We start from the raw sequence: 19,862 nt of genomic DNA, 5'->3' as shown, positions 1-19,862 counted from the left end.
AATAATCATTGTGAACATCATCAATTATCTATGTACCCTATTTATATAGAAGTGCTAGTTAATGGAGCTTTTCCATTAGCAGAAATCTGAGTAATGTGAAGGTTTTCTGGACTTAAAAATAAGTATGCGTTTAAATTGTTGCAAGTTCAATGTAATAGCCTATTGCATTTGCAAATAGAGAGATCTGATCAACCTAATGACAGTCTTGATGGGGTTATAGAAGGACCAGAAAGATCCATTTGGTGTAAACTAGATAGAAAATTTTATTTTGCTTGTATATTAGTAGCAACATTGCAAAATTCTAACCACAGGGAATCAAAATACTTTTTAAGGAGCTATTCTTATTTTCAATATATGTGGCTAGAAAGGGTTATCTTAAAAAGACAGCAACCTTTTTCCTCTCAAATTTCACTAGCAATAGAGTTTTATTGATTTACAAACATATTCAAGTTCCCCTACTCATTATAACTAGTTTTCTACTCTAAAATTCTATAGCATTGTTTGTTACATTCTCAACAGAAGCATTTCTCAAACTGTTCTTTGAAGAGTTACCTATTCTGACCTTTTCCTATGGATTCACATAGTGTATCAACACACTAAGGGACTGAAGACTGTTGTAGCTTAAAAAACAGAGAAATAAAACCTTTACATTACAGTACTCGATAACCAGGTATATGCTTGGATAATGCTGCCTTGTACTTATTAATTAACCCTTCTTAAAAGGGCATGCATTTCATCTTCACATTCATACTAAGTATACTGAATTTATCATTCATAAACAATTTGGTTAGCTACAGGATTTGTTTCATGTTAGAATTCTGCAATGTTGCTACTACTTTTTTCCAAGTGTATTTGACCATTCCATTTTTGAAGGATATCTGTCAACATTTCACTGGCACGCTAGGGTAAACAATATCAGAAATAATAACCTTAAAGAATAAGTACAAATTCTTTTCATTTTGAAAATGAATGATAAAGCCATTTCATAATTTTCATCTAAAAATGGGGTAAGAGGTTGTTAAACTCTGAATTATTACAATATTCTTGAAATTTTACCAATTTTTCTCATCAGTATCTAATCCCAGTAAACTGGGTTTTATGATGACCCATAATAGGTGGGCTACTGACCACCAGAGAGCATAGAAACCCATCCGTTGCATTCAGTACAACTAAATTTTGTAGACTTTAATATTTATATCTCTGATATATTGTTTCAAAAATTCAAAATTGTAAACATATGCAATGTCACCCATTTCTTAAATTACCCACTACCCATTACTTACTCTCTCATACACACATGCGCATAAACAGGCACCTTAGTCTGTATGACCCTAGGTGATGTTAGAGAACTTTAGAAAAATATTCATAATACTTTTGGGTTTCTAAAGTATTCTGGATAAACTTATCTAGTCTATCTATACTACTTATATTAATTATTATTTAATCTTCAAATTACCACATGCATTCTACCTGGTTACAAAATAAGCACTCAATGGGAAAAATGTACCCAGCAGAGTTCCCAGGTAAATGTGTTCACTTTAATATTATATCCTAAGGGGTGTGTATGTGTCTGTGTGTGTGAGAGAGAAAGAGAGACTGAGAGAGTGAGAAAGAGAGATTTTTCTGCATAGCCATTCCATCTATAAAAGTAAAGTGAAAAAGAGGAGGACCTCAAAAGCCAACTTCGTGACTTCTAGTGCTTGGGGCAATTGAATTCAACTCATTTTAATATTTGGTTAAAAAGAAAAAAGGCCGGGCATGGTGGCTCACACCTGTAATCCCAGTACTTTGGAGGCCGAGGCAGGCGGATCACCTAGGCCAGGATTTCAAGACCAGCCTGGCCAACATGGTGAAACCCCGTCTCTACTAAAAATACAAAAATTAGCTGGGCATGGTGGCGGGTGCCTATAATCCGAGCTACTTGGGAGGCTGAGGCAGGAGAATCACTTGAACCTGGGAGGCGGAGGTTGCAGTGAGCCGAGATCGCGCCATTGCACTCCAGCCTGGGCAACGGGAGCGAAACTCCGTCTTAAAAAAAAAAAAGAAAAAAAAAGAGACATATTCTTATAAATAACAGTTTTACCCACCATTCCCTTATATAAAAATGTGGCCACTAGGCTACATTATATCAGCAATATATGATGTAGCATAATGCTGCATTACAGCATTATATAGCATGGTCTCCCAAATGCAACTGTACAATTTACTCACCCCTCACCCTAATCTACTCCTTACAAAGTCTTTCCAGGCTTTCTAACCCTGATCCCTATAGCACTAGACAAGGTTTGCACTAATAAAATAGGTGTTTATAGCCCAAATTGGAGCTGCTTGCTCTGACATACAAGCAGATCATAAAAAACAACCCAAACACCCTTAATTCTGAGGCAAAAATTTAGATTACAAAGGTCTATGGTAATAACATTTTAATAGGTTTAAACCAAATAATTTTAATATCTCTAAAAGTAATCAACTTGAAATCTTAGGATATGGTTCTTTTTTTTATAATTAACTCATCTTTGAGCAAACATGTAACGTTGAGTTTAGTATCAGTGTCAATTTCTTAAATATTAAGGTATATGTAGTCTTGTTTGGATCAGTGGAGGAAAAAAAAGCGCATTTCCTAAAAGTAAATGTATTGTATATGTCAGGAGAGTAGGGGTGAGATTTACACAATGTCCTTTTGTTATTTTCTCTTCCAGTTATAAACAAACAAACACAACAACAGAAAGCTCTGTTCTTTACAGATATTAGTAAAAATATACATGCATATTAATAATTATGGCTGTAAGTGGACACTTACTGCTGCGTTTGCATCAATGGCATGTTTGTGCTATCATAGTTGTCTGTGTGTAAAGGAGGTATCATTTCCCCAGTCACAGGGTGGAACACAGGAAGCGTTGACAGGGGCCATGCTATCTCTCTATTCTTGGACATGTCTCGAAGCTCCTTGGTAGATTTCTGAATAGCACTGTGATGGACCAGTTGGATGCTAGGTCAAAAAGAAATAAAACAACATATATTTAAAATCATATATTAGCCTGATGGGTCATCAATTTGAAAAAGTTGTGAAGTATTTTTATCTTTTAAAATAACAAGACATTATTGCACTTTGGGCATTCAATAAACTATTTCAGAAAGGCATACATCTCACATACTTTTAATATAACAAAACTGAAAATTATAAACTGATTTTAAAATACATAGGTGTTTTATTAAACAAAGCTATGAAGCATTGTATTAATATTGCTGTCCTAAGTAACAAACTAGTTTTCTATTTATTTTCTATGATTTAAGATAAAACTACCATAGCTTTTATATTTTTGCTTCTGATGGGGCATTTATAAATACTCACAGAAGTTTCATTTTATGGTAGGTTATTACTGTAGATTCTGGAAAACCTGTATGAAAGGTCTTTTCATCTGTTCTCTGGTTTATAGAAATGCAGATTGGAAATCACATAATATAAATGGTAAGTTAATATTCTGAATCTGAAATGTTTTAGGTTTAATTTTTATCTGTGTAATCCTAGTTTTCAAACCCTTTTTAGTTTTAGTTTCTACCCTTCCTAAATATCTCTATTTAGAAAGCAGCTTTCACATTTATGAAATAAACTATGAAAGATGACGAATGAAAAAAAGCTTGACACACATGTATGGAGCATGATGGGCAACTGAGAGGTGGGAAAAAATGATGAAGAAAATAACAGGAAAGAAGACACTTACTCTGGTGTTTGCATGTTTCTCTTTTCCCTAGAAACAAAACAAAATTTATGAATTAAATAATAGCATTGATATTTGGAACATTAAGACTATATGCTCATGGGATCTTGCATGATGTGGAAATGCTGACATTGTCACTATTAAATGCAACCAGGCAGCATTTGCCACCAGGTTTATGACATTACTTGGATGAGTACACATACAGCGATGGAATACTGATGAGAAACACATAGAAAAATGAAAAAAATGGAGATTAAGAATCAAGGCCTTGATTGAAATAAATTCTGTGACATAATGAAATCAAGCTACATGTAAAAATGAAAGAATTTGTTACTTGCTGCTTTATTAATTTTTTATCCTTTGCTTTGTTGCCCTGACTTCCAGATAATCTTGGGAGATTACCTTAATTGACATAGATGTCCTGAAGGTACTAACTATTCATGAAGTGAAGACTCGTTACTCAAATTATACCTTATTTTCATTAATTTACTCCTAAGTTGGGTTTTAAAAATATATTTTAAACATTAAATTGTGTTACCCTGTTTGACAGCAGAATGATTTCAAGAGTTTTGACCATCACTTCTGATCAAACTAACACAATTTTTTTAAGTGCAATTACCATGTCAGTAGATTCTGCAGTCTCTGCTCATACAAGATGGCTTGTATAACCAAAATATCTAGCCTTAATTATTCTTGGGACTGTTTTGCCAGTGCGAATTTACATCTAGCCTTAATAATTTTTGAATAAAGTAATTATATCCCCTAATTTGATTTACTAGACTCAAAACTATTTTAATTCATTTTAAAGGAATAAAGTATTGCGGTTCGGACACAATTTCAATTCATTTACAAAGTGTTTTATGAACTAAATGAAACTTCGCTTTTAATGGAATCTTCTATGTTGTTATCTTAGCAGGATCTCTAATTTTCTTATTAGTTTTAAAGTACTCACACGCCTTCCCGTCGGCAGCACATGATATAAGCAAGTATTAGAAAAAGGACCAGTGCTACTGCCGAAGGCACAGCCAGTGTAATTAGGAAATCCGTGTAATAGTCTCTGCTTTTCAAAGAATCAGAAGGGGGTTTGTATTCTCCACCGTCGGGTAAAATCCCCTCTCCACGAATCACTTCCTGATAGGTGGACACTTGCTTTGTTTTATCAACCTGATACAAAAGAAGACAATTACACAACAAATTAATCGTTGCAAACATTATGAGATTTTAAGATCTGGATACACTAAAACATTCTTTGACAAATTATCTAAAAAGCCGTCTTTTCCAATTACTTTATCACCTTGAATTTGCAAGTATTTATTGGAGGTAGGGAATGTAACAAATGAAAGTAATAAAGGCTTTACTTTGGTCTACTTTCTGTGTTCTTCCTAAAACATATATACATATACATTTACATGTGTACATATTTAACGTGTGTGTGCCTACGCGTGTAGTTGTTCTTTTCCAGTTTCCTTCCTCTAAAGCAGTAGTCCTTTACACTACCATGTAAATGTCTTATTTCCTAGTGGCAAAGCTCAAGTGCGGATTTTACCAAACCTAAAACTGGCTGAAAACCAGGTATGCACGTATGGTTTCTAAGTTTAGCGAAAGAGAAAAGGAAAAAAAAAAGGGACAATTTCCAAACGTGTCGTCCTTGATCTTTCTGCCTTCCAGCTGACAGAAGTAACTTTTATGGAAGATAGTCTAGGGAATATGGAACCTATCCCAGTCTTACTTAATTCTATCCCAGTATCAAAAAAAAAAAAAAATACAACAGTTGCACTATGTTAATTTACCTCCACATTAATTGAGCTGCTTTCACTGAGTGGCATTTAATTATGCTAAGGTTTTTATTGAAGGACACTAAAAATGTAGCCATGTGAAATTTGCTACTACATTTGCTACTAAAATAAAATGCTGGGGAGAATTAGTTGTAGCATTATTCAGTATCTTCCCCCAAAAAACTCCACTTGAAAAATTTTGTTAATAATACAGTGTTAGTAAAAACTTTTGTTTTCTGCCAAGGAATTGATGTGCCTCCTTTTTAAGAATGAGAACTAAATATGAATTTCATTTATTTTTGTCCTGCACATTAGGCGGCTTGTTGTCCAACACAGCCTTATGCTTATTTTTGGGGGGTGAAATTTAGGTCCTGATTTTCCATTTCTTTTATATTTTATTTATTATGTTTACTGTATGACTCTTATTTAACCTTCTGAAATCTTTTGTTGCAAGATGTGGCATAAAAATAAATACATGTAAAATAAAAAATAAAAATTCCCAACCTTTCCACTTATAAAGCCTTAACAGATAAACAAAAATCTTCAAGGCATATATCATTTTTTAACTTTTAGAGACTGGGTAATAGTCCTAAACATAAACTCATTTTCCAGAACAACCACAAGTAAAATGGCATTGTTAGGGTCTGCTGTCCACTGATGATGCTGGGAGAGGAATCTAAGTTATGGTTGCAGCTGCTCAGTCTCCTGCACCCTTGTATCGTTAGCACCATGATTGAAATATTGAGCAAATTTGCCTATAATAATAACTTTACTTGATTTAGGAAGGCAAAGAAGGCCATTTTTCTAAAGGCCATGAGACAAGAGGCATGAGAAGAAGAGTTCAAGGCAAAAGGCCACAAGGAGTGCTAAGTGTTGCAACGTGAGTAATATGTTCTCCAGGATGCAGCTGGCTCTCTAAGACATGAAGTGATAGTTGTGTTTATGTATCAATAACTTTGTTCAAATGTCAACTTTAAACTTGGATCTAATTCACTCACCACGAATCATAAAGAATTGACAGAAGTTAAATCTAAAATATCACTAAATAATTAAAACATCAGTTGGATACATTAATATGAAAAGAAAAAAAAAAGAATTGAAACAACTCTCCTGCCTTTCAGATAACAGGATCAAAATATTATATACAGACATATAACATAAAATATGCAAACATATATAAAATATTACACATATCTTACATATATTTGAAACCTTATATTTTCCTAAATCTGTTAAACATGCAAATTAAAATGTGATTTGGAAAGAAATATTATGTTTATGAATTATGGGTAAGATTCTAACTTTCTTCACTTGGAATTGTCTCCTGTTTCTTGGACTTTCCCTGTAATTTGAGTTGTCAGAACATTAAATCATAGCACAATATTGCTTTATTTTCAGATTTATTATTGTACTCCATCCTTTCCTTCCAAAGTGGGTTAGTGGCAGAACATTTAAGAAGAATCTTTCTGCACATATCATACTAACTCCACTATCTGTGCTCATTAGCAGCTATATGGATGTCCAAGGGGTTCATTTGGATCATCTGCCAAGCTAATCCAGCCCCAGCAACTAATCAAGGATAGAATAAGTACAAAAGTGGATATATTCTTTCCTAAATGGATGCACTGTCAACGAGCTTACCAGATCCTCAATCTCAAGGGAAGTCAACTGTAGTTAAAGTAAACCTAGGATTTATTCCTAAAAGCAATTCAGGTTTTAGTCAAATGTTAACTCCAGCCACATCATTTTTAATTAAACTTGCAAAAACAAAATAAAAACTTACCAATGAAATTTTGCACCAGTCAATGTAAAATTGAGTACGAAATTTTTTATCACATGTTATTACAGGCTCCATTTCTTGACTACATCTCAATTGATTCTGTGGATTTTCAACTTCTCGTAAACAAGAAGAAAACGGGACATCTGCACCAACCATGACATAAACGCTGTAAAAATGTGAAACTCTCAGGTTATCCTTTAAGAAAATTGAAAACACTAAAAAACAATCTACCTTAAAAGCAGGATTTAGCCTTTGAATTGAGAGATTAACTAGACTCATCCCTGAGGTAGGGGCCTAGGCTCTAAAAACAATGATTCATGTAGGGGCTTCCTGTCATTCATTGCTTTATTCAACCAATATTTACTGAGTGCTTTGGTATACCAGATACTCTCTCCATTCTATGTTAATTTCTAAAAACTTTATTTCATCCCATTTATTTTCATTCAATATAAACATGCATCATATTCTGATTACTATATTTAGTAGACTATTTACATTAAAAACATTATCCTTAAGGTAAATTAGGAAATAACCTCACTACTACCATAATAAATAACTAAGTAATACATTTCACTTAATTTTCTTGTAATAAAACTCTTAAATTACATCCCTGGAGGTATGGAGCTTTGGGTAGACATTACTATTTTACCTATCAGTTCTGTTAGTTTTTCTACTACACAAACCACTATATGCTTGGTCTCTCATTAGAAGGCCTTGCAATCTTTTATCTAAGACATTAATATAAGGGCAAAACTATTGTTTGGTAAACACAAAGAGGCAAACAAAATCTATTTTGTTGGTGTGGGGGAATTATGGGGAAAGATCTCTACTTAACTGTCTAAAAAGATTTCACAACAGGACATAGTGACAACAGTATTTAAATAATCTTGGAGCAGCTTGAGAAGACAGGAATCTCATTGGCCTTTCAAAAGAAAAGAGAAAACCAGGAAAATACTACAAGTAAATACTATTCCTTTTCATAATGACAATGCTAAGAAAAAAATGACAATGTAAAATGAAATAAAACCATCAAAATTCTAGCTGCCTTCTTTGCAGAAGTTGACTAACTGATCCTAAAATTCCTAGGGAAGTTCATAGCACCGAGAATAGCCATACACACACACACACACACACACACACACACACACACAAATTTGGATAAGGAAAAACAAATTTGGAAAACTCACAATTCCCAATTTGAAAACTTACTCAGAGCTACAGTAAGCAAGTCATCTGGTACGGGCATAGGGACAGACAGACAGATCAATGGAATAGAACTGAGAATCCAGAAATAAACTCTTACATTTAATAAACTGATTATTATCACAGGTACCAAGACAATTCAAAAAGGAAAGAATAGTTGTTATAACTAATGGTGCTGGAAAAACTGGATATCCACATATCCTGTCCTACCTAAGAAGGCAAATGAGAAGCATATGTGAAATTTATGGTCCTGAGGCATAGGCTCACTAAAAGATTGAAAACTAATCATAGAATTAGTTTTTATAACTAATGGTGCTGGAATATATATATATATATATATATAAAATAGTTGTTGTAACTAATGGTGCTGGAAAAACTGGATATCCACTTATACTGTCCTACCTAAGAAGGCAAATGAGAAGCATATGTGAAATTCATGGTCCTGAGGCGTAGGTTCACTAAAAGATTGAAAACTAATCATAGAATTACAGAATTCTTCCCCTCCCACAACACCTGACCACCATACTACTAAAGTTCTACTTATATTCATTCCTTTTACTCCATACATTAGTCCAGCTATCAAGAAAAAAATTATAAAACATACTATACAGCAAAAAACATGGTTTGAAAAGACTGAACAAGCATCACACCAGAATCAGATATGGCAGAGATGTTGAAATTATCAGACCGGAAATTTAAAACAACTATGACTAATTTGCAGAGGGCTCTAATGAATAAAGTGAAACTACTTTGCAAGAAATGTTAAAATAACTTCTTTTGAAAGATGGAAAATGATGTAGGTCAGAAACTCAGATCTACATAAAGAAAAGTAGAGCATCAGAGAAGGAATAAGTGAAGATAAAATAAAACCTTTTATTTTTCTTAATTGATCTAACAGATAACTTGTTTAAAATAATAATAGCAACAATCTATTCACCATGTATCCATAAATGTATATATCTACATATATGTTTATATACACTTATAGATAAACAAAATAAATGACAACAATGATACAAGAGAGATGAGGGAGAGAGAGGGATTATTTTATCATAAGATGCCTGCAATACCTAGGAAGTAGTGTAGTGTTATTTGAAAGTGAACTTGGATTGGTTATCTATGTATATTGCAAACTCTAAGACAATCACTAAAAGACAGTTTAAAAAATACAACTGATATGTTAAAAGAGGAGAGAAAACAATCATAAAAAATGCTCAGTGAAAACTATAAAAAGTGGGAAGAGTAGAAGACAAAAATAGAAACAAAAAACAAAGGCAATAAACAGAAAACAGTAACAAATATGGTAGATTTATATTTAATTTTAATTTAATTTTATTTTATTTTATTTTTGAGACAGAGTCTCGCCCTGTCACCCAGGCTGGAGTGCAGATCTCAGCTCACTGCAACCTCCACCTCCTGGGTTCAAGCAATTCTCCTGCCTCAGCCTCCCAAGTAGCTGAGACTACAGGTGCCTGCCACCACACCCAGCTAATTTTTGTATTTTCGGTAAAGATGGGTTTTCATCATGTTGGCTATGCTGGTCTCGAACTCCTGACCTCAGGTGGTCTGCCTGCCTCTGCCTCTGCCTCCCAAAGTGCTGGGATTACAGGCGTGAGCTACCATGGCTGGCCTCAATAATCACTTTAAACATCAATGGTCTAAATACCCCATTGAAAAGACAGAGACTGTCAGAGTGGATTGAAAAACAAGATCCAACTATACTCTGTTTACAAAAAATATCTACTTTAAATATGAAGACATATACATTAAAAGTAAATGGGTGGAGAAAGATATACTATGCTAACAATAACTAAAAGGCAGGAGGAGCTATATTAATTTCAGACAGAGCCAACCTCACAGCAAGGAAACTTATCAGAGACAAAGAAAGGCATTACATAATGATAAAGAGGTCAATTCTTTAAGAACATAAATCACTCCTTAATGTGTATATGCCTCATAACAGTGCATCAAATTACATGAGGCAAGAGCTGATAGAAGTGCAAAGAGAAACAGATGAATCCACTATTATAGTTGGACATTTCAACATCTCTCTATCAGAAATGGACACAACCAGCAGGCAGAAAATTGGTAAAGACATAGTGAAACTCAGTATCATCATCAGTCAACAGGTTTTAATAGACACTTAGAGACTACTTCATCCAAAAATAGCAGAATACACATTCTTCTTAAGTTCACATGAAACATTTAACAACATTCCAGACCATAAAAAATTAAGAAATTTAAAGGAATGGAAATCATACACTGTCTGCTCTCAGACCCCGGTAGAATTAAACTGGAACTCAATATCAAAAGATAACTGAAAAATCCCAAACTACTAGGAGACTAAGCAACATACTTCAAAAATTGCACATGGATTAAAGGAGAAATCTTGGATGAAACTTGAAAATATTCCGAATTAAATAAAAATGAAACCATAACTTATCAAAATGTTTACAATTTGGCAAAAGCAATACTAAGAAGGAAATTTATAGCATTGAATGCATACATTAGAAAAGAAGAAAGATCTAAAATCAATAATTGAAACCTCCCCCTCAGGAAACTAGAAAAAGAAGAACAAATCAAATCCAAAGTAAGCAGAAGAAAAAAAAAATCAGATAATCTGCACAGGCCTATATGTAGTAGGGAAATTGAATCAATAATTAATAATCCTCTAAAACAGAAAGCATCAGGTCCAGATGGGTTCACTGTTGAATTCTACCAGACATTTAAAGGAGAAATTATGCCATCTCTCTACAATATTTCTCAGAAGACAAAAGCCAGAAGAATACTTCCTATCTCATTCTATGAAACCAAAATTATCTTAATACCAAAACCAGAAAACAACATTACATGAAAAGAAACTACACACCACACCAGCATCTCTCATAAACAGAGGTACAAAAATCCTCGACAAAATATTAGCAAATCAGATTCAACAATGTATAAAAGGAATTATACACAGTGATCAACTGGGACTTTCCCCAGTTATGCAAGGCTAGTTCAACATCCAAAAATCAGTTAATATCACATCAACAGGCTAAAGAAGAAAAATCACATGACAGCAATCAGCAGATGCAGGAAATCCATTTGACAAAATCCAATGGCAATTTGTGAAAAAAAAATTCTTAGTAAACTAGGAATAGAGGGGAATTTCCTCAATTTGATACCTACAGCTAACATTACTCTAAATGATGAGAAACTTGAAGTTTTCCCACTAGTATCAGGAAAAAATTAAGAATGTTGCCTCTCATCACTGTTTTTTAACATCATACTGGAAGTCCTAACTAATGTAATAAAAGACAAAAAGAAAATAAAAAGTATACAGATTTGAAAGGATTAAATACTGTCTTTCTTTGCAGATGATATGATTCAAAAGAATTGATTAAAAACTCCTAAAACTAGTAAGTGATTACAGCAAGGTTGCAGGAATCAGTAATAACCTTCCAAAACAGAAAGCATCAAAATACATGAGGCAAGAGCTGATAGAGCTGATACTAAGATTAATATACTAAAGTCAATCACTTTCCTATATACCAGCATGAACAGGTAGAACTTGAAATTAAAAACACAGGCCGGGTGTGGTGGCTCACACCTGTAATCCCAGTTTTGCAGGCCGAGGCAGGTGGGTCACCTGAAGTCAGAAGTTTGAGACCAGCCTGGCCAACATGGCAAAACCATCTCTACTAAAAATACAAAAATTAGCTGGGCATGGTGGCACACGCCTGTAGTCCCAGCTTCTCAGGAGGCTGAGCCAGGGGTTGAACCCAGGAGGCAGAGGTTGTGATGAGCCGAGATTGTGCCACTGCACTCCAGCCTGGGCGACAGAGTAACCTCCAAAATAAAATACTTAAATATAAATAGAAGTCTAATAAAATAGGTACAAGATCTGTATGAGGAAAACTTCAAAACTGATGAAAGAAATCAAAGAAGACCTAAATAAATGGAGAGATATTCCATGTTTATGGACAGGAAGACTAAATATTGTCCATATGCCAGTTCTTCCCAAATTAATTATAGATTCAATGTAATCTCAATCATATTCTCAGCAAGTTTAATTTGCGGATATTAACAAACTTATTCTAAAGTTTATATGGAGAAACAGAAGACCCAGAATAGCCAAAACAATATTGAAGAAGAACAAATTTTGAAGACTGACACTACCCAACATCAAGATTTACTATAAAGCTACAGCAATCAAGACAGTGTAGTACTGGGAAATAATTGACAAAATAGATCAATGAAACAGAATACACATTTAGAAATAGACCCACATAAATCTATTCAACTAATCTGTGGCAAAGGAGCAAAGGCAATACAATGGAGGAAAGACAGTCTTTTGAACAAATGGTGTTGAAAAAACTAGACTTATACATGTAAAAAATGAATCTAGATACATATGCCCTTCACAAAAATTAACTCAAAATGCATCACAGATCTACATGCAAAATGCAAAACTATGAAACTCCTAGAAGATAATAGAGGAGAAAATCGAGATGACCTTGGATTTGACGATGACTTTTTAGTTACACCACCAAAGGCACAATCCATGAAAGAAAGAATTGACAAGATGGACTTAATTAAAATTAAAAATTTCTCTTCTGCAAAAGACACTGCCAGTAATACAAAAAGCCACAGACTACAAGGAAATATTTGCAAAATGCATATCTGATAAAGGACTGTTATCCAAAATACACAAAAAACACTTAAAACATAAAACAACAACAATCCAATTAAAAATGGGCCAGAGGCCAGATGCAGTGGCTCAAGCCTGTAATCTCAGCACTTTTGGAGGCCAAGGTGGCCAGATCACTTGAGGCCAGGAGTTTGAGACCAGCCTCACCAACATGGCAAAACCCCATCTCTACTGAAAATACAAAAATTATCTGTGTAAGGTGGCATGCTCCTATAGTCCTAGCTACTTGACTTGGGAGGTTGAGGCATGAGAATCGCTTTAACCCAGGAGGCGGAGGCTGCAGTGAGCCAAGATCGCACCCCTGCACTCCAGCCTGGGTGACACAGTAAGACTCTGTCTAAACAACAACAACAACAAAAAGCCAGAGACCTTAACAGACACCTCACCATAGAAGTTATACTCGTGGTAAATATGCACATGAAAAGATGCTCCACTTTACATGTCATCATGGAAAGACAAATGAAAACAGTGAGATACGCAACACACAGATTGGCCAAAATCCAGAACAGTGGCAATATCAAATGCTGGCAAGGATGTGAAGCAACAGCAACTTTTATTCATTGCTAGTGGGAACGCAAGATGGTGTAGCCAATTTGGAAGACAGTTTGGCAGTTTCTTACAAAATAACATACTTTTACCATATGATCCAGCTGTCACTCTCCCTATATTTACTCAAAGGAGTTAAAAACGTATTTCCACACAAAAGCCTGCACATGGATATCTATAGCAGCTTTGTTCATGACTGCCAAAATATGGGGGCAACCAAGATGTCCTCCAGTAGGTGAATGATAATTAAACTGTGGTACATCCAGAAAATGGAATATTATTCAGTGCTAAAAAGGAATAAGCTATCTAGCCATGAAATGATATGGAAGAAACTTAAAAGCATATTACTAAGTGAAATAAGCCAATATGGAAAGGCTACAGACTACATGATTCCAAATATATGACATTCTGGAAGAAAAATCACTATGGAGACAGTAAAAACATCAATGATTGCCAGAAGCTGGGGGGAAGGAAGGATGAACAGGTGGAACATAGATGACTTTTAGAGCAGTGAAACTACTCTGTATGATACTATAATGGTGGAAACATGTCATTATACATTTGTCCAAACCCACAGAATATAAACCACCAAGAGTGACACCTAATGTAAAGTAGGGACTTTGGGTGATAGTGATTTGTCAATGTAGGTTCATCATTTGTAACAAATGTACCACTCTGGTGGGGGATGTTGATAATGGGGGAGGTGATGCAAAAGTAATCTCTGCACCTTATGCTTAATTTTTCTACAAGCCTAAAAATTCTCTTAAAAATAGTATACGCACAAAAAAACAAAGACTTTAAGAGCTAAAACTATTAAACTCTGAGAAGAAAACAGGCATAAATATGACCTTGGATTAGGCAATGATTTTTAAAATATGACACCAAAAGCTCCAGCAGTAACAGAAAAAAAATAAATTTGAACTCTATCAAAATAAAAAAGTTCTGTGCTTCAAAGAACACCATTAAGAAAAGTGAAGACAATCCATGGAATAGGAGAAAATACCTGCAAATCATATATTTAATAAAGGACTTGTATATAGAACATATAAAAGACTCTTACAACTTAATCAAAAAATGAATAATTCAATTAAAAATGGCAAAGGATATGAATAGACTTATTTCCAAAAATGATATACAGATATCTAATATGCATATGAAGAGATGCTCAACATCACTGGCCATCAGCAAAATAGAAATCAAAACCACAATGAGATACCACTTCACTTCCACTAGGATGGCTATAATCAAAAAGACAGAATAGCTAGTGCTGGTGAAGATATGGAAAAGTTGGAACTCTCCTATTTTGCTGGTGTAAATGTAAAATGCATCCGCTTTGGAAAACAGTCTGGCAATTCCTCAAAATGTTAAATACAGAGTTACCATATGACCCAGCAACTCGATTCCTAGGGATATACTTAAGAAAAATGAAAATATATGTCTACACAAAGACTTGTACATGAATGTTCACAATGACGTCATTCATGGTCAACAAGTGAAAACAACCCAAATGCTCATCAACTTATAAATGGATAAACAAAAGGTGGCATATCCATAAAATAGAATATTATTCTATGATTAAAAATGAAATACTAATTTATTCTACAACATAGATGAAACTTGAAAATGTCATACAAAGTGAAAGAAGCCAGTCACAGAAGACCACATATTATATAATTCCATTTATACAAAATGTCCAGAATAGGCACATTTATAGAGACAGCAAGTTCCTTAGTGGCTGCCTAGGGGTGGGGGTGGGGGTGACTTCTAATGGGTACAAGGGTGGGTGTGTGGTGTTGGGATAATAACAACTTTCTAAAATTGGTTATAATGATTGCATGACTTTGTGAATTTACTAAAAATCACGATTTAAAATTGTACATTTTAGATAGGTGCATTGTATGATATGTGAATTATATCTCAATAAAGCTGTTATTATTTTAAAATGAAATGAAATAAAAGTACAGCACAAAAGTTCAAGCTATGTAAATGTAAATATGAAGTCACGACCAAGCCTGAGATGACAACTGTGTTTGAGAATATGTTCACACAAATTCATTTGCTCTTCACATCAAATTTATACTAGGATTTAAGACTCATTTGAAAGATTATCTTTTTAAAAACCTATTGTACCTTTGGGAAACAAATAGTAAATAATGGGCTAAAATTAAAGATCAAATTAAAAATTCAGAACAAAAGTAGATATGAGAAACCATTGGTATTTAGATGATCAGTGGATATAAACATACTCAATTTAAAACAAGTTATTACTTTGAAGCCTCGCATACATTCAGTTTCTATCCTTTTAGTAACTACCAAGGCAACACCATATTTTTCCTTGGTAATTGTGAAATATATTTGTAAGGACAGAGATTAAATGAATGTTTCTTACAACTGTTAATGGCCCTCTTGCTTAGACAAAACATTGATTTGTATTTGCAATTAGTAAGATTTTTAATTAATTCCTCTCAAGGTAACATAAATGGGCATAAGAGATTTTCATGCTTTGAAATGTTTTTTTTCTTAAATTATAAAACCAATATAAAAACATTACAGAAAACCTGAGGTATAAAAACAAAACTCATTTATATTGCCAAAAGAACTATTTTCATTTTCCCATGTACCTTGCAGAATATTTTTCAAGTGCATATATTTTAATCTAATTGCAATAATCTCTAAAATATAATTTTGTATCCTGCTTTTTCACTTACTGCATCATAAGCATATTCCACATTGTAATCTTTGTAATTATAGCTTTATGGCAATATAATTTCTTTTTAAGTACACATGATTTATTCCGCAATTATTTCAGAGTTGGACAACTAAGTTGCTTCCAATTTTTTGAAGTTATAAATAATATTACAAAGACTATCTCTGCATATTCTTTAATGTGACTATCCTAAAAGAGAGGTCTAGAAGTGGAAACATTTTTATGACAGTTGACACATACTGCCAAATTACTTTCATCTCTACTTGGATGATCTATAAGCTTTTCAACTTAATATGTTCCAAACTGAGCTCATCATTACCCCACCCCACCTCCACCTGTTCCTCCTTCTATCTTCTCTCTCGGTGATTGACATCCCCAGGTGCTCAAGTCATGAACTCAAGCACCATCTCTTTGACTCCTCTCCTTCTCTCCACATATTCAATCCATCATCAGTCTCTGACATTTACCCTGAAATAAATCTCATACACACCTGTCCACTTTGTTTTGTCCCACTGCTACAACTATAGTTCTAGTCACCATCACCTTCCACAGGGAGTGAAGGAACAGCCCCTTAATGGTGCTCCTTGAACCCAGTCTTTGCCACTGTCCTCAGGTAGCCTATTGGCTAAATAAATGCATAAATGAAAAGCATTATACCAGTTTAAAAACAAACGGAACATAAATGTCTTGCTCAAAAGCAGGAGATATTGGATTTGTCTCATTAAGTTTTTTTAAAAAGCATATTTATGGCTTCTTTTGTAGAATCACTAAGTTTGAACATGCTGGCTTTTTAAAATATGTAATTTTATCTGAGTCCATGTGTAATAATAATAACTACACTATACATGCTAAAATTATGGTTTTCATAATCTGTTGTTTTCCTTTCAGCTGGTTGTTATGTCAAAATTTAAAATTTGTATGAAGTGAAAGCGAGAATGATCTTTACCTTTATGACCCTAGCACATATTTTCAGAATTTCAAATGTGTATAAACAGATGAGACAGGAGGCTATTATCAAGTATAAGGCTCTCAATGAATGCTAACAAAACCTGGTACCTCAAAAGATTAGAGACTGGAGTGCACTAGATAGAGTTGTTTCTTGTGAAGAATTTTTTTTCTTCCAATTTGAACAATTCAATTTCTCTTCTTTGAGGTAAAATGCATTTATTGAGGCCTTTAGATTTATAATGTGAAGAAACAAGTAATGGTAAATAATTTAAGTCGAAACTCCACCTTTTCCAGCAATAGCCAAATAAATGGATCCAATGATTGTATTTTTTCCTAATTGCCCAATTAATGAATATACTTTGTTATTTTATGTATATAGAAGATAAAAGACAGTTTCGAGAAGAATATGTCCATATATGTTACATGTTGCCTGGGAAATGTTGAGCCCTCAAAAGCAGCAGCACGAAACTTCCTGCCTTTTCCTCCACCCCACTTCTTTTTAATGTACATATCTGCAATTAATCAATCAAAAAATAAGATACAAAATAAAGAATGAAAGATGTATGGGATTATAGCAAAACACATATAATAAAACAAACAAGTGAAAAACTTACCAGAAATTAGGAAAACATTGAAAACTCGACAGGACTAATAATTCTCTTGCAAGCCAGAGCACTGCATTTGGCACTTAATTTTCTTGTACCCAAATTGAAATTAAAAAAAAAAACACACACACAGTAAATGTCACAGTTCTCATCATTAGAGAGGGGAAAGCATGACTATTCCTTAGAGACCTATATGTTTTATTGGCACTAAATTCTAAAAGAATTTTTTCGTGTGTTCATGTTCCTCTTGTTCATGTATCCTCTGGCAGGGGGAAATGGATGCTATTGGGTCCCCTAAAATCCCAGCACCTATATCCACACAGCATTTCTTCCATTCAGTCTTCCCTATTCTACAAGTGTGATCTCTCTAAAACAAAAATTTTAGTATCAACCATTTCCTGCACAGGTCCCTAATGCTTCAGGATGAAATCCAAATAACTTTTCTCAGAAGACAAGGTCTTACATGGTCTGGTCTTTGCCCCTTCTGGATCTCTTTCTCCATTTCCACACTAAGTAGATTTCCGAAATCACTATGCTCTCTCCTACCTATGGTACTCGCCCAGGCCCTTTCTTCTGCATAGCGTTCCCATTTCTCATTTTCTCAGCAGGCTAATTTGTACTTATATTTTCAACTCAGTCAGCCTTCAGCTTCTCTATAAACCTTTTCCAGGTGTAGACCTGTAGTGAGAGAGGAGCCCTCTCTGTGATGCCTCAACTGTGGCACTTAAAACACTGATTTTAGTTATCTGATTATTTGCCTGCTCCCTAGTAGACTGCAAGCCTAGATTGTGTTTTTAAAATCACTGTACTCCAAAGACTAATAAAATATTCTCCCATTAAAAAAAATACTGAATAAACCTTAAACTATTAAAGAAAAGATGATAGAACTCAGAAGAGTAGATATTAAATACACAGTTGCATTGACTTCATTTGTTTTTTTGTTATAAAAATTGATACAGGTTTCCAATTTTATTAAAGGCATTTGCAAATATTTCTATATCACCACTATTCCATAAAAGAAAGGATATTTGTACCAAAATTATAGGAGGGACATCATTTAAGAATAAAGGGCAATTCAGCCAGGCACGGTGGCTCACGCCTGTAATCCCAGCACTCTGGGAGGCCGAGGCGGGTGGATCACATGGTCAGGAGTTCCAGACCAGCCTGGCCAACATGGTGAAACCCCATCTCTACTAAAAATACAAAAATTAGCCAGGCACAGTGGCAGGTACCTGTAATCTCAGCTAATCAGGAGGCTGAGGCAGGAGAATCGCTTGAACCCAGGAGGCAGAGGTTGCAGTGAGTCGAGATCCCACCACTGCACTCTAGCCTGGGTGACAGAGCAAGACTCTGTCTCAAAATAGATAGATAGATAGATAGATAGATAGATAGATAGATAGATAGATAGATAAAGGGCAATTCTGTGAGTTACCATAGATAGAGACAATTTCAGAATTCTACTGAAATTGGCCCAGGATCATGACTTTCCATCAGACCAATATTGGGCAGCCATTGACTTCCATTCTTTTCCTCAAGTATAACTTCTCACTGAGGCCTTTGACATACAGCAAAAAGCAGACAATCAGTGGGAGTACTTTGTGAGATGGTCTAGAGAATAAACTAGGATTCTCTGTTGTTGATTGAAACTGGATCCACATGCTTTGGTAACCAGAGGAAATAGTGGTAGGTTTGACAATCTCTTAGGAAAAGTGAGTATATTCTTTAATCCTCACACCCCATCATTCCCTTCATAGCCACCATTTACACTACATCACTCGCCTGTGGTTGGCAGCCATGACATGCCTGGAATGAAATATGAACCTGCTCATCTTCCCACCAGCTTTATCCCAAGCTAAATACATCCACAAGGCCTTAGCCTCTGGCTC

The 19,862-nt window shown here is 34.5% G+C and overlaps 2 protein-coding genes across 8 annotated transcripts in view; one reads left to right on the top strand and one right to left on the bottom strand.

The window, feature by feature from the left end:
- CASD1 (CAS1 domain containing 1) overlaps positions 1 to 4,485 on the top strand; it is a 96,979-nt gene extending 92,494 nt beyond the window's left edge. The window contains exon 20 of the transcript XR_008503577.2: positions 3,374 to 4,485. The gene's annotated coding sequence lies outside the window, so the exon portion shown is untranslated. The remainder of the gene's footprint in view (positions 1 to 3,373) is intronic.
- SGCE (sarcoglycan epsilon) overlaps positions 1 to 19,862 on the bottom strand; it is a 70,880-nt gene that overhangs the window by 10,691 nt on the left and 40,327 nt on the right. For 3 of the 7 annotated variants that reach the window (XM_054494457.2, XM_054494458.2, XM_054494451.2), the window contains 4 exons: positions 7,278 to 7,440; positions 4,672 to 4,883; positions 3,723 to 3,749; positions 2,801 to 2,989 (listed from right to left, as the gene is read on the bottom strand). In XM_054494457.2, the coding sequence (XP_054350432.1) occupies positions 2,801 to 2,989; positions 3,723 to 3,749; positions 4,672 to 4,883; positions 7,278 to 7,440 (591 nt within the window). Of the gene's footprint in view, positions 1 to 2,796; positions 2,990 to 3,722; positions 3,750 to 4,671; positions 4,884 to 7,277; positions 7,441 to 19,862 lie in introns of those variants that run through there. The other 4 variants (XM_054494455.2, XM_054494452.2, XM_054494459.2 and 1 more) reach the window with 2 other exon arrangements.

This window comes from Pongo pygmaeus, chromosome 6, assembly GCF_028885625.2.
Source record: "Pongo pygmaeus isolate AG05252 chromosome 6, NHGRI_mPonPyg2-v2.0_pri, whole genome shotgun sequence".
In the NCBI taxonomy this organism is placed as follows: Eukaryota; Metazoa; Chordata; class Mammalia; order Primates; family Hominidae; genus Pongo; species Pongo pygmaeus.
The sequence above is the reverse complement of the archived record's forward strand: the minus strand, read 5'-3'. Positions and strand labels throughout refer to the sequence as shown.